Source organism: Cebus imitator, unplaced genomic scaffold (assembly GCF_001604975.1).
Source record: "Cebus imitator isolate Cc_AM_T3 unplaced genomic scaffold, Cebus_imitator-1.0 Scaffold229, whole genome shotgun sequence".
Lineage (NCBI taxonomy): Eukaryota > Metazoa > Chordata > Mammalia > Primates > Cebidae > Cebus > Cebus imitator.
The window spans coordinates 3,731-17,719 of record NW_016107544.1 but is presented as its reverse complement, the minus strand read 5'-3'; the positions used below and the strand labels follow the sequence as shown (position 1 = coordinate 17,719).

At 37.2% G+C, this 13,989-nt stretch overlaps 1 protein-coding gene across 1 annotated transcript in view; it reads right to left on the bottom strand.

Moving 5' to 3' along the window:
- LOC108281633 (probable helicase with zinc finger domain) overlaps positions 1-11,234 on the bottom strand; it is a 44,353-nt gene extending 33,119 nt beyond the window's left edge. The window contains exons 1-4 of the mRNA XM_017497302.2: positions 11,177-11,234; positions 6,976-7,546; positions 6,339-6,573; positions 5,027-5,543 (exon numbers count right to left, since the gene is read on the bottom strand). Coding sequence (XP_017352791.1) covers positions 5,027-5,543; positions 6,339-6,573; positions 6,976-7,096 — 873 coding nt within the window. The 5' untranslated portion in view covers positions 7,097-7,546; positions 11,177-11,234. The remainder of the gene's footprint in view (positions 1-5,026; positions 5,544-6,338; positions 6,574-6,975; positions 7,547-11,176) is intronic.
- Between the last annotated feature and the right edge of the window lie 2,755 nt (positions 11,235-13,989).

Here is a 13,989-nt window from a genome sequence, read left to right as displayed (position 1 = left end):
AAAAAAAAAACAAAAACAAACACAAAGTTCAGAAATAGATCACAATATGTACTGAAGAAATGAACCTCACTCAAAGGTTAGATTATTAAATTATGATGCAAAGTGAAAAATCCCACACAGATAAAACCTGCCTCTGAAAAATCCTTAATCATGCCAAAATTACTAGAAACCGAAACTTTGGAAGCTCACAGGTCAAGAAATAGCTTCTGTTGTGCATTTCATTTTTCACTACCCCCACCACGCAGAGCAAGTATGATACAGTGCTACTGCAAATAATTTAGATTTGATAAGAAAATGACATCTGCTTAGTGAGAATGTAATAATTTCAAAAAGACAGGAAGACAACTGGCTAAATGTCTGGGGAAAACGTAATCCCTAATCCCAAGCTTAACGCTGGCATTTAAAATCAAATTGGAGCAATTTTCAATCTAGTGCCAATCAGGGATGGTATACTGCCTGGCTCAGGAAAGGATGGCATTTTGCCCTTTGTTATCCTCCTCATCCCATCACATCTGTAAAGAACCAAAGTGTGAAAGGATGCAGGCAGTCCTGCCAGACCACAGCACCCAGCCTTAGCCAAGTAGCCAAGGGCCATGGCTTTTGCTGCATTTGAGGTGGGGGAGGGAAACCCATGGAGTTAAGCCTTAATTATCTACATGAGAATAGTCTAAAAATTTAAAGTAGCAAAAAATGTTACAGAATGGGACCAAGATCCCATTCAGTGGTGATACAGGTAGGTAACTAAATGGTATAGTAGCTATCTTTGTATAGTGAAATTATAAATAATTTCTCTAACTTCTACATTTTCTGTGCTGGCTATGTATTTCACTGTCACAAGAAAATCAAAATTACTATAAAAAGAAAAAACAAGTAAAACATAATGTAACCAACCATCTCCATTTAAGTGAACTGTTACACTAACATCCAGCTATCAACCCACAAGACTAATCTATTAAGTTTTCTGGCAATAAAAGAATCCATAGTAGGAGGGGAAAAGACATTTTTCTCTGTTGTTAACATTAATTATTTTAAAAGGTTGGAAATAAACAGCAAGCACATCAATCATTCAGTCTGTGAGATGATTCATGCAAAAGCATTTTGAACAGAATAAAGTTACCCTAATACACTGAACATGTGAAAATCTGCAATGTGCTAAAAATATTATCTTTGTCAAATAAATATTTCAGTGTTGTAAGTGAATCACTCATTTGTGAATCGCATGCATCAAAATAAAACTGACCAAATGCTTTTGCAAAAGTAACTTTAAGAACCCACTGACAATGAAAGGTACTTATTCACACACACACAGCTCTTAACAGAAATATCTGTTAGATATTTAGACAGATACTAATTTAGACAGACATTAAGAGCACCAAGGTTCAAAAACCTTAATTCCAAAATTAAGGCCAATTTAAAAAGATCAATGACTAAAGTAGATTATTCAATATGAGCCATTATTTAGTAAAGTACAAAACTTCATAAAACCTATAAAAACTTTGGCACCCACAGTTCCCCCTCATATTATGAACTCATTTGTCAGGTTAAATAAAATCAAAAGCGGTATCAGCAAAAATGGCAGAATAAGAAACTCCAAAGTCCAGCCCTCCATAAAAACAGAAAAAAAAATGGCAAAAGCTGTCATAATCGGCCTTTTAGGAACCTAGAAACCTAAGTAAAAGCTTGCAGCAACCAGAAAAACAATCAAGAATTAAGCAAGAAAAAGAAATAAAAGGCATCCAGATTGGAAAGGAAGAATAAAACTAGAAAGGAAGAATGAAACTACCTTTATTTGTAGATGAATCATCTTCTTTATAAAAAAGCCTAAGATATCTACAAAAAAATCTACTAGCATTAATAGAGTTCGGCAAGACTGTAGATACACAATCAATATACCATCATGTTTTAAACACTAACAATGAACAATCTAAAAATGAACTTAAGGAAACAATTCCATTTATGACAGCATGAAAAATAATAAAATGCTTAGGAATAAACTGAACAAAAGAAGTGCAAGACTTATACTTAGAAAATTACAAAATACTGTTGAAAGAAATTTTAAGAGACCTGAATAAACAGAAAGATGTCCCATGTTCAGGTATGTGAAGACTTAATATTGTTAGAGTGGCAATACTCCCCAAATTCATCCACAGATTTAAAGCAATTTTTTTTAAAAAATATCAGCTGGGCTTTTTTGCAGAAATTGGCAAGCTGATCCTAATCCTCACATAAAAAAATTAAAGGAACCCAGAACAGCCAAAACAATCTTCCCAAAGAACAAAATATAAGGACTCATACTTCCAGTTACAAAACTTACTACAATACTAGTGTACCATACAGTGTGGCACTGGCATAAAGACAGACACACACACAGATAAATGGAATACAATGGAGAATCCAGAAATAAGCCCAGCATCTACAGTCAACAAATTTTTGACAATGTTGCCAAGATTATTCAGTGGGAGAAAGAAGAGTCTTTCCAAAAATGGTGCTGAGAAAACTGTATGGCCACACGCAAAAGAATGAATTTGATACCCACCTCACACAACATATAAAAATTAACACAAAATGGACCAATGAACTAAGAACCAAGTGTAAAAGGCAAACCTATAAAACTCTTAGAAGGAAATGTAAAAGTAAATCTTTGCGATCTTGGATTAGGCCATGGTTTCTTAGGTATGACACCAAAAGCATAAGCAGACAAAGAAAAAACAGATAATTTGTACTTTAGCTTCAAAGGACACTATCAAGAAAGTGAAAAGACAACCCACAGAGTGACAGAAATAATTGCAAATCGTATATGAGATTAGGAGTCTGAACCAGAATATATTTAAAAACTCATAACTAAGTAACAAACAAACCATTTTTTTAAATAGCTGAAACATATGAATAGACATTTATCCAAAAAAGATACAAATGACAAAGAAGCACATGAAAAGATGTCAACATCATCAGTAATTAGGGAAATGTAAATCACAACTACAGTGAGGGCCGGGCGCTCGGTGGTTCATGCCTGTAATCCCCAGCACTTTGGGAGGCTGAGGCAGGCAGATCATGATGTCAGGAGTCCGAGACCAGCCTGGCCAATATAGTGAAACCATATCTCTACTAAAAATACAAAAATTAGCCAGGTCTGGTGGTGGGCGCCTGTAGTCCCAGATACTTGGGAGGCTGAGGCAAGAGAATTGCTTGAACCTAGAAGGCGGAGGTTGCAGTGAGCCAGGATCATGCCACTGCATTCCAGCCTGGGCAACAGAGAGAGACTCCGTCTCAAAAAACAAATAAACAAACAAAAAAAACACTACAATGAGATCCTACTACACACCCATCAGGATGGTTATAGTTTTTTTTAAAAAGCGAATATATAGAGAAATTGGAATCTTCATACTTTGCTGTGGGAATATAAAATGGTGCAGAGAACAGTTTGCAGTTCCTCAAAAAGTTAAACATAGAGTTACTACATCACCTAAGAACTCTACTCCTAGGTTACAGTGTGGCTGCATTTCAAAAGCCAGATATAAAAGGCCACATAATATATCATTCAATTTTTATGAAATGTCTCCAAGGACACAGGAAGTAGATTAGTGGTTGCTAGGCACTGACAGTGGGGAAATTGGGGTGTAACTGCTTAACAGTTATGGGGTTTCTTTTATGAGTGATGAAATGTTCTGGAATTAGACAGCAATGATGACTGTAAAACATTGTGAATATACTAAAAGCTACCAAACTGTATACTTCCAAAAATGGTACTGAGAAAACCATTTAAAATGGCTAAAATGGTCAATTTTATATTATATGAATTTTATTATAAATAGATAAAACATCACTTAACTGAAAATTATACTACTACTCAGTTGTAAAACTACTGTTCATTATAATCTGAAAGACTGTCGGATGTGTGTCAAATTTTTGTAAAGTATGGTTCCAAAATTCTAGATCCTCACAATACATATATGCAGATACCAACTCATCTTTATTATGCTTCTAACTTAAAGAAGCTAAAATTGCATTAAGTTGTTTTAATGGCAGCTATACAGAATGGGCCAATCAATGAATACTGAGACAATTTGAACAGACTGCCTCTAAAACCCTACACATAAGATATACAGCTTTCCCTACGAAACTTGACTTTTAATTAGCATGTATTACAGACAACTTGTAAAATGTGAATCAATTATTTCTAATGGCCTTTAGAAATCATTCTGAAACTGCCAAAATGAAGCTAATATCAAAAAAGTATTTTTCATATATCAAAATTAGAAATGTTCATCCTGATTTAAGATGTCTCTGACTGATATGTCTACAACCAGCTTTACAGATGCTTATCTTTAATCACTGCAAATTTAATGGGATCAGCTAGACATTTTTATAGACTACACCACATGGTACTGCTTTGGGAGTTTTATAACCTGGAATTACTAAGTTTTTCATATCAATAAAAGTCCATAAAGATGCTCTTTAGAAATATCTAAGTGTTTTAAGATAAAATTCAGTTTACCTTGAAATGCTTACTTTAGCAGAATCACTTTTATGTTAAAAATCTGCAAATTCTGCTATTTGGGAATCAGAGTCCTACTGTGTCTCTAACAAAGTACCAGGCTGAGCTACAGGAGAAGGAGCACAGCACTTGCAACTGATGCTGGCTGAAAAGCCAGCATCTTTGGAAAGCTCTAATTAACAAATTTATAATTAACACATGTAACTTAAAGTAAAAACATGAATCACTAAAAGCCACTTCCTCAGATTAAAAAAGACAAAGCTGCTTGAATAAATAGAGTCCTTAGATGTTCAATATTCTTTAAACAGCAATAAAAGACTTCTAAGGAGCTTCATGTTTCAACAATAGTGCCCATTTTACAAACTCTGAAATAACAATAGGAGGGTGGCAATTAAAATAATTCCCAAGACAGGATGATCTTTAATACACTATTAAATTCAATAAGATCTGCGCATTCCTATTATCAAATCAATAAACACTGATATCTTCCACAATCAACTAATCCCAAAAGGAAAGTAAGAAGACATTTACCTCTTCCAAGCTAGGGAGCGAAGAAGAAGATACTGTTCGAGATGACAATGGGTGAAATGGCTCTTGACCAATAGCATGTTGATGATTCTGTATTTGTACAAAAGGGTTCTGCGGTGGCCTGTGAGGCAATGGAGGTAGGCCATAGGGAAAACCTGGCCCCATTAGGTGATTCTGTTGCAAGTTAGCAAAAGTCCACGCTCCATCAGGTGCCAGGTATTTCAAGGGAGGAGGGGCAAGGTGTTCAGATGGCAACGAGAAAGGCGAGCCAAATATCTGGGGAGGGAGGCGCTGTGGAAATGCTGGGTTGCTGGCTACTTCAATGTCTCTGCTGTTATCATTCAAGTTAGAAAAGTGGCTACTGTGGTCTGTACTGGATGGGGGAGACGGGACTGCTGGTGGGCTTCTAGTCTGTACTTGTCTATATTGCAAAAGTCTTGATTGAGGTGGTGGCATTTCAGCTAGTTCCCGTGTTTCACTTTGATCACGATGAGACAGTTCTCTGATTAAGTCTTGAAACCTACATGAAAACAATAAAACATGAGGAGAAAACAAAAGGCTCCATCACACTAAGGAAAGCTTAGTCAACTACATGTGTATTTTCAACAAACATCATAGTACACTAACAACTAGAACTGGCATTAATTCATCTCAGAGGTAAGCACTAACACTCAACAGATGCTGAGGTGAAGGCATTGAATATGCTCAATTACCTAATTTCTTTCTGGTTCCACTGCATTAAAAACACCTGTCCTTGTCTCTACATGTCTTTGACAACTAGAAGTTATAAAAGGTCACAATGATGGTTATTCAGAAGGGATCTGGAAACTCTTCATAGCATTCACGTGACACTGGCCGTAAAAACAAGCTTAGAGTTAGGACCGAACACTAAGATGTAACTGGAATTATGGGAAGGTAGAATTCTGTGCCACCAGAAAAATAATTAATAATTTTTAGCTTTTAACCATGAATTTATTCCTGTCTTTATTCATTCTTTGCAAGCATTACTACCAAATAAAAAAACCAGCTCACGGTGACAGTATGTTTCTCTTGCAGAAGAAAGCACAAAGCAAGGGAACAAGCTAATTTACAACCCACAGTAGATCATCCATGCCTACATTTGTACCAGAGTTACTTCTAAATGAGTTTTCTGTATTTTACAGTCAATCAAGAGAACTTTGTAGCATATGCTTGGAAGGCCAGCATCCAATTTCTCTGAGGCAGTATTCTAGCTTGAAGCTAAAAGGACTACGTTCAAAAAAGAAAACAGTAAGGGGGTCACATTCCAGAAGCTATTTTTAGTTGGCTGGAATACCTTGAGTATGTGGTTTCCACTTCATCTTCGGCACTGCTGGTGAGCTTCCAGTCTGCCCTCACTGGTGGCTGATGTAATCCCAGGGGGGGCTGAGGAAGATGCTGGAGGTGGGGATGGTGGTGGTGCGGGTATGGAACACTGCCCTGACTGAGGAAGGCGTGGTGCTCGCTCCACTGCTGTAACCGTGCCTGCTGCTGCCTTAATGTTTCCAGAGCCACACTCCCATGTATACGATCTGCAAAAATATTTGTGAAATTTTTTTTTATGAATTTGGGGTTTCAAGTTATTTTTTTTTTAAGTTTTACAAACATACTTTCTCCACAAAGACAAAGAAATAGCTACAATTAGGTTTTGATAGATAATAAATGTTTTCCAAATTTGCCAGAAATCAGAATTATGGTGATGATTGATGACAACTCTTCCTCACTTACATAATGATGATCCTGACATCCGCTGGATACTTACTGTCATATAGCATTTAGAACTAGATTCTGATTATCACACAAAATGGGGGGTTTTTGCCAGCATTATCTGAAGAAATGATTCAATCCTAACCCAAACTGATACTGTACAGTCCATGTCATTTTAAGTAAGTAAGCTCTGAATTTTCACATCTGACGATAATTGGAGAACTTACCTAAAGCCTCCCCCAAAGGTAATCCTGGGGGGTTCTCATCAATGAAGCTATTCAGATTCGAAGGAAGAATGGGGCCGGGCTGTGCAATGGCTCTCAGAGGACTGTGGCTTTCTTGCAGCATGGGAGGGGGCTGCTGCTCTGGAATCACAGCCTCTCCTGGAGGAGACTGTGGCCGATGAGCAACTGCATTATTAAAAAAAGCATTGTTGGGTCCCGCCTGATATGCAGGAGAAAGCTGAGGCGGCGGCTGCTGAGGCTGCTGATTCAACTGACTTTGCTGCTGGACTACCTGATTTGGCTGAGGTGGTATTTGATTTGGTTGTTCAGGCAAATTATTCTGCTGCTGATTTAACAAGGTGTGCTGCTGTGGAATTGGAAAGGGTGGTCTTGGTAGCTGGGGAAGGGGATGAAAATGGCGATTAGGGATTGCATATTGTGCGTGGGGGGCAGGAAGAGGAAGATTTATGTGTCTTGGGTTGAGATTATCTTTGCGAGGAAATTTGGTACTGGGATAAACAACACTAGGACGTGATTCAGGACTTCTGTTCTGTGGATTTGATTCCAAATCAACCTAGAAAAAAAGAAGAAGCTTTTTTAAACTGCAGAAAATTTGAGTTCGGTAGCTCTCCACCTTTTCCCAACCCTGCCACATCTAAAGGATATGATACACTAATAATCTTCCAGCAGGAGAGCTGAGTGCTCAATCATATACTTTCTCACAATCAAATAAAGGAAAAATGTTTTAGATTTTAAAAGATGACAGGAAAAAACAGCATATTAAATGTGAGTCATAAGAAAAGATACTGCCATTTTACTAGAATATCTATTTTAATTCCTTTCAAAGCATTATTTTTAACTTCACACTTTCTTCCTTAGATGGCCATTTATTTCCTTCTGATATAAATCATTAAAATGTGTTTTCCTTCTGATTTTATGTTTTTGTTTTGTTTTGAGACAGAGTCTTGCTCTGTCTCCCAGGCTGGAGTACAGTGGCACCATCTTGGCTCACTGCAATCTCTGCCTCCTAGACTGAAGCAATCCTCCTGCCTCAGCCTCACAAGTGGCTGGAATTAAAGGTGCCCACCACTACACCCAGCTACTTTTTGTATTTTTTGTAGAGATGGGGTTTTGCCATGTTGGCCAGGCTGGTCTCGAACTCCTGAGTTCAGGTGATCCCCCCACCTTGGCCGTGCCTTGGCCTCCCAAAGTGCTGGGATTACACGCATGAGCCACTGCGCCCAACCTGATTTTATTGTTTTTATACATCTAATCTATTTCCTCAAAAAGATCTATATGTTAATAAAAAGATGTATCTCAATTTAAACAACTTTGAAATGAAAAAGTGCTATATCACCTTCGTATATAACTAGTTTGGTTGTCAATTTTTTCATTACACATTGACATTCTTGCTTTAACAAACATTTATTGTGGCCAACCAAGTACACTGTGCCTGGTGTTGAAAATTAAACAGGCAATAATAAGACTCAGCCTACCCATCGAGAGCCTCGTGCAGGGGTCTGTATACCATATCCCCACCCCAATGCTATTTCCAGTTCACCAGGATTTTGTAAATAAGCTTTTCTTGGAACACAGCCACACTCATGTGTTTACAAATTGTCTGTAGCTGCTTGTGAACTGACAGAGCAGAGCAGCTGCAATAGAGACCATGTGGTCCCCAAGGCTAAGATTCACTATCCAGCTTTTTACAGAAGAAGGTTGCTGACCCCTGGCCTAGAGTCCAGTAGAAGGTAACAATATGTAAACATCTCACTAGAGGTACTGTAAGAGGATGCAACTGTAGTGCCTGAGAAAATTAAAGGTTTCACAGAGGCTATGACATTTGAGTATAATCTTACAAAAAGAGCTGGAATATTCTGAGGAGGGAAGGACATTCTAGGTAAAGGTAACAGTTTACGCAAAGGTTGAAGAAAGGAAAAGTCTGGCAGATTTGGAGAGCATGGGAAGTTCTGTGTACACAGAGCTATAACTTCACTTGTGTATATATTAGTTTTCCCTTCTCGACATCAGAGAAAACTATAAGAGCCCAATCACACGAGACCCTGACTTATTCAATACTATTGAATAATTGTTTTTAATTCCATAAACTGTGGTAACTACAAAAGGTTTTCAAGCTGGGGAGTGTTGTCATCCTTCTGAAATGTAAGTTTGATCATAAGTGATGACAATGTGAAAAGTAAAATACAAGATGGAAAGAGGCAACTTTTCTCTTTCAGCTCTGTCAAAACATTCCATGAACTGCTTCGGGTGTAAATAAATTTGGCCAATCAGTCTCCTTACAAGTTTCACTGATGAGCTAGTGACCGAGGATTGCAGAGCACTTGCCTAACCCAAGCCTCTCAAATTAGACACAGAACTTACCACTCCCAAAAACAAAACAAGTAGCTTGCTCCTGAACTGCAGTTGGGGTACACTTAGTGACCAAACTGTTGCAACAAATGGTCGTGATGCAGATTGTGCGCTAAGCGCATCCTCACCTCTAATCACCTAGCTCAAATGGACTCCCATTAAATTTGGCCAATTTTAGGCCCTTAAGATTGCTGAGTATATGTAAATCATCTAGACAAAGAAGTGAGAAGCATGACAATTCTATCTCAGTTCCCAAGTATGCAATGCCTGCTCTTCAGATGTCTCAGAACCTAAGGTTCTTCATAAACGAATATTTTCCTCCATAAATCTCCACTTTTCAAATACTAAAATTGTATTCACCTGGGATATACTTTTTTCCAGAAGATACTGTTGATATGCATACTTTGGTCACATGAGGGAGGTCATGATTAGATGTCAAAGTTTTTTGTAAATAAGTTGCTATCTTAATTGTCTCTATCACTTCTGACTTTGACATAGGAAGCTGGGTCTGTGTCACAGAATTCAGATCAGGACTGTGCTGCTCTATGATACTACAATCGGCTCCCTAAGCAAGACAGAGGACTGTAAGGGCTGAATAAGCCTGCATCTGCTACTATCAGAATTAAGATTCTCCTCTATCATTTTCCTCTTAATACTGAGGCGCTGAGTCAAAAGAGCCAGGACTACTTCTTTTTTTTATTTTTCCTGGGCTCCAAAACAAAGCACCAGGGTGGGAGAGAAAACGAAACATGTCTTCAGGTTGCCTAGTTCTCCAACAGAGAAGAATCCTAACAGAAATTTTAAAACAAGGACATGAAAGACACTTAGCTATCTTGGCTAAGTTGCTCTGACAGCATCTAAGACTCATGTGATTGGTTTCGTCCTGAGCTCCTCTGACTAGATGTGCCACTCATGCAGGTGCACCATCCTGACATGTCACTGGTTCTCTCTCTGCACCATTTCCCAAAAACATATCACTTCCACTCTCACTACAGCCCCCGCTTATCCATCAGGCGGTTCCCTTGGCTGTCTCATTTGTACAGCAGCCCCTCCCGTGGGTAATGAATCCTGCCAGATACAGAAGCTGTGAGTAAGAGATGCTTATGTGATTAAGGAACTGAATATAGAGAATAGCTGCTTAAAGCTAGGCTGAAGTTAGAGAGAGATACAGATTTGGAAGTCGATATCATGAAGCAGATACTTAAAATCATGGATTGGACTGGTTTATAGTAAGAAACCACAGAATGCAAAGACAAGTGGGACAAGGACAGAACTCTGGGAAATCCCAACTTAAAATAAATACGTGTGTGTGTGTGTATATATGTATTACCCCGAGGGTTCCATTCAGATTAGAAACAAGAACTTCCAGTGGCACTAATTCAACCAGTGACTTGATTTTCTCTAAGTGGTTTATAAGCACAGAAGCGGAGAGAGTAGACGAATGGGCAGATAAAGAGTTAAGGACTTAGTGGGTGTGATGAGAGAACAAGGTGAGGGACCTGAGGAAGTTTTCCTTCTTCACTGTAACAGCTCTTCTAATGACACACCTGTGGCTCTGTCTTCATAAACTACTTTATCACAGAAAACCTCTAAATTCAACTTTACCACTGAATAACAGAATTTGAGAAAAGTATACTGATACATGAAACAGCATAGCCAAAGAAAAGACAAAGAAAGAACAAGCAATATGGCCCACCATATCCCTGTGAAATAATAAACATAAAGGATAAGTGTAAAACGGGAGGTATTTTTTCTTAAAACATCAAGATTCTTAAGATGAGCAATCAGACTAAATCCACTAGGACAATGCATTCACTAAATGTAACCAGCATACCTGTTTTGGTTCTGTTGGCTTTTTCTCTGGTGTTCGAATCTTATTAATTTCAGGTCCAGAATTANAAAAAAAAAAAAAAAAAAAAAAAAGTTTTAATCCTTTTAAGTTTTCTCCAGTGGATATGACATTTCCAATGATTATCCAATATTACAGAAAGAAGCAGAATACTTTAAACATTTTTCACCCATTATTATCAGTGTATGACTAATTGGGTTTTGTTCTTACATTTTCAGAGTTATAGTTTCTCTACAAGAAAGAAAACTTACAAATGAAGCAAACTTCATTGACAAGACAAAGCCCAATAAGGGAATAACCTTAAAGCATCAAATAATCCCAAAGGAAACTACCCAGTCTCATTTGCTTAAACTAGATGTATTAAATCACAGCCTCATTTGCTTAAACTAGATGTATTAAAGGCCTTGGCATTATTGCCTATTTATAAAGGCTCAATGCTTTGGTCACTTATAAATGCAATTAAGTGAAAATTTAAATAATGTCTCAATCCAATTTAGTAAAGGAATCTAAAAATAATAAAGATATTCAGAAAGAAATGTAGTTAGACTGTTTAAAAGTAATAGATATCAAATTTAAGTGGGTGATAAATAGTAGAGTAAGCAAAATTAAGGTTTATAAAAAGCACAGTTATAATAGACAATTCATACATAGGAAAGGCTTTTAATCTACAAAAGAATTAACTACCAGATAGTTTAAGTTCCTTGAAGGAATCTTTGATTTAGGTTCTTGTTCAAAAACATTCTTTTAGGAATGCCACTGGAACTTTATAAAATGAATTATCACGCCAGAATTACCTTACCATTAAACTTCAAGATATGAAAACTATAGTGTCATTACTTGGTATATCCTCAGGGAAAAGAAAGAAAGGAAAGAAAGGAAAGAAAGGAAGAAAGGAAGAAAGAAAAAGAAAGAAAGAAAGAAAGAAAAGAAAGAAAGAAGGAAGGAAGGAAGGAAGGAAGGAAGGAAGGAAGGAAGGAAGAAAGAAAATAGGATAGGAGATAGGAATTCTTGATTTAGTTCTTGTTCAAAAACATTCTTTTAGGAATGCTACTGCAACATTGTAAAATGAATTATCATGCCAGAATTGCCTTACAATTAAACTTCAAGAAATGAAAACTATAGTGTCTGAGATGAAAAATACTATGAATGGAATTACCAGCAGAATAGACACTACAGAAAAACTTGGCAAATTTGAAGGCACAGGAATAGAAACTACCCAAAACAAAACATAAAGAGAAAAAAGAATTAAAAAAAAAAAAAGTAGCACCCATAAACTGTGCAAAAACTTTAAGCATTCTAATATATGGGTAATTAGGATCTCTGAAGAAGAGTGGTAGGAGTGAGACAGAAAAAAAATATCTGAAAAGACATAAAAGTTAAAAATTTACAAACTTGATAAAAACTATAAACTCAAAGATCTGAGAAACTCAGCAAACCTCAAACACAAGAAACAGGAAGAAAATTACATCAAGGCATATCATAATCAAACTGATAAAACCAGTATAAAAAGAAAATCTATAAAGCAACCAGGGAGAAAAAGACATGTTACATACAGAAAACAAGAATAAAGAGGGTATCATATTTCTCACTGGAAAAAATAGAAGTGAGAAAATGGTAGAACAACATTATTAAAGTACCAAATGATAAAAACTGCCAACCAAGAATGCTCCCCACTACAAAAATATCTTTTAAAAATGAAAGTGAAATAAAGACATCTTCAGGCATACAAAAGCTGAAAGAACTCATCAACAGCAGACCTGCACTGCAAGAAATCTTGGCTCACTGCAACCTCCACCTCCTGGGTTCAAGCAATTCTTCTGTCTCAGCCTCCTAAGTAGCTGGGACTACAAGCACATGCCGTCTTGCCAGCTAATTTTTTGTATTTTAGTAGAAACAGGGTTTCACCATGTTGCCCAGTCTGGTCTTGAACTCCTGAGCTCAGGTAATCCACCACCTCAGCCTCCCAAAATGCTAGGATTACAGGCATGAGGCACCATGCCCAGCCAAGAAATGTTTTAAAGTCCTTCAGGGCTGGGCGTGGTGGCTCACTCCTGTAATCCCACCAGTTTGGGAGGCCGACGCAAGCGATAATGGGGTCAGGAGATTAAGACCATCCTGGCTAACACGCTGAAACCCCATCTCTACTAAAAATACAAAAAATTAGCCATGTGTGACAGTGCACACCTGTAGTCCCAGCTACTCGGGAGGCTGAGGCAGGAAAATTGCTTGAACCCAGGAGGCACGGGTTGCAGTGGGCTGAGACTGCGCCACTGCACTCTACCCTGGGCAACAAAGCAAGACTCCATCTCAAAAAAAAAAGAAAGAAAAATTACTACACATGGGTAAATACATAAAATTATTATTTTTTTATAATTTAAAACTCTTTTACTTGGCTGTTTAAACAAAAATAACAATAATGTTTTGGGGTTTACAACATATGTAAAAGTAAAATACATGATAATAACAATAGCATACAGACCAGGAGAGAAAAAATAGCATACTTTAAGCTTCCTTTACTGGAAATGAAGTGGTAAAATATAAATTGGAAAGTAGTCTGCAACAGGTTAAAGATTTACACTATAAACCCTAAAGCAACTAGCAAAATAATAAAGAGTTGTCACTAATAATCCAATGGAGATTTTTAAAAAATCATTAAAAAAATACTCTACCAATCCAGAAGAGAGTGGAATAAAAGGAGAAACAGGAAAACATCAACTGGACAATCGAAAACAAATAACAAGATGACAGAATCAAACTTAACTATATCAACAATCACATTAGATGTAAATGGTCTAAAC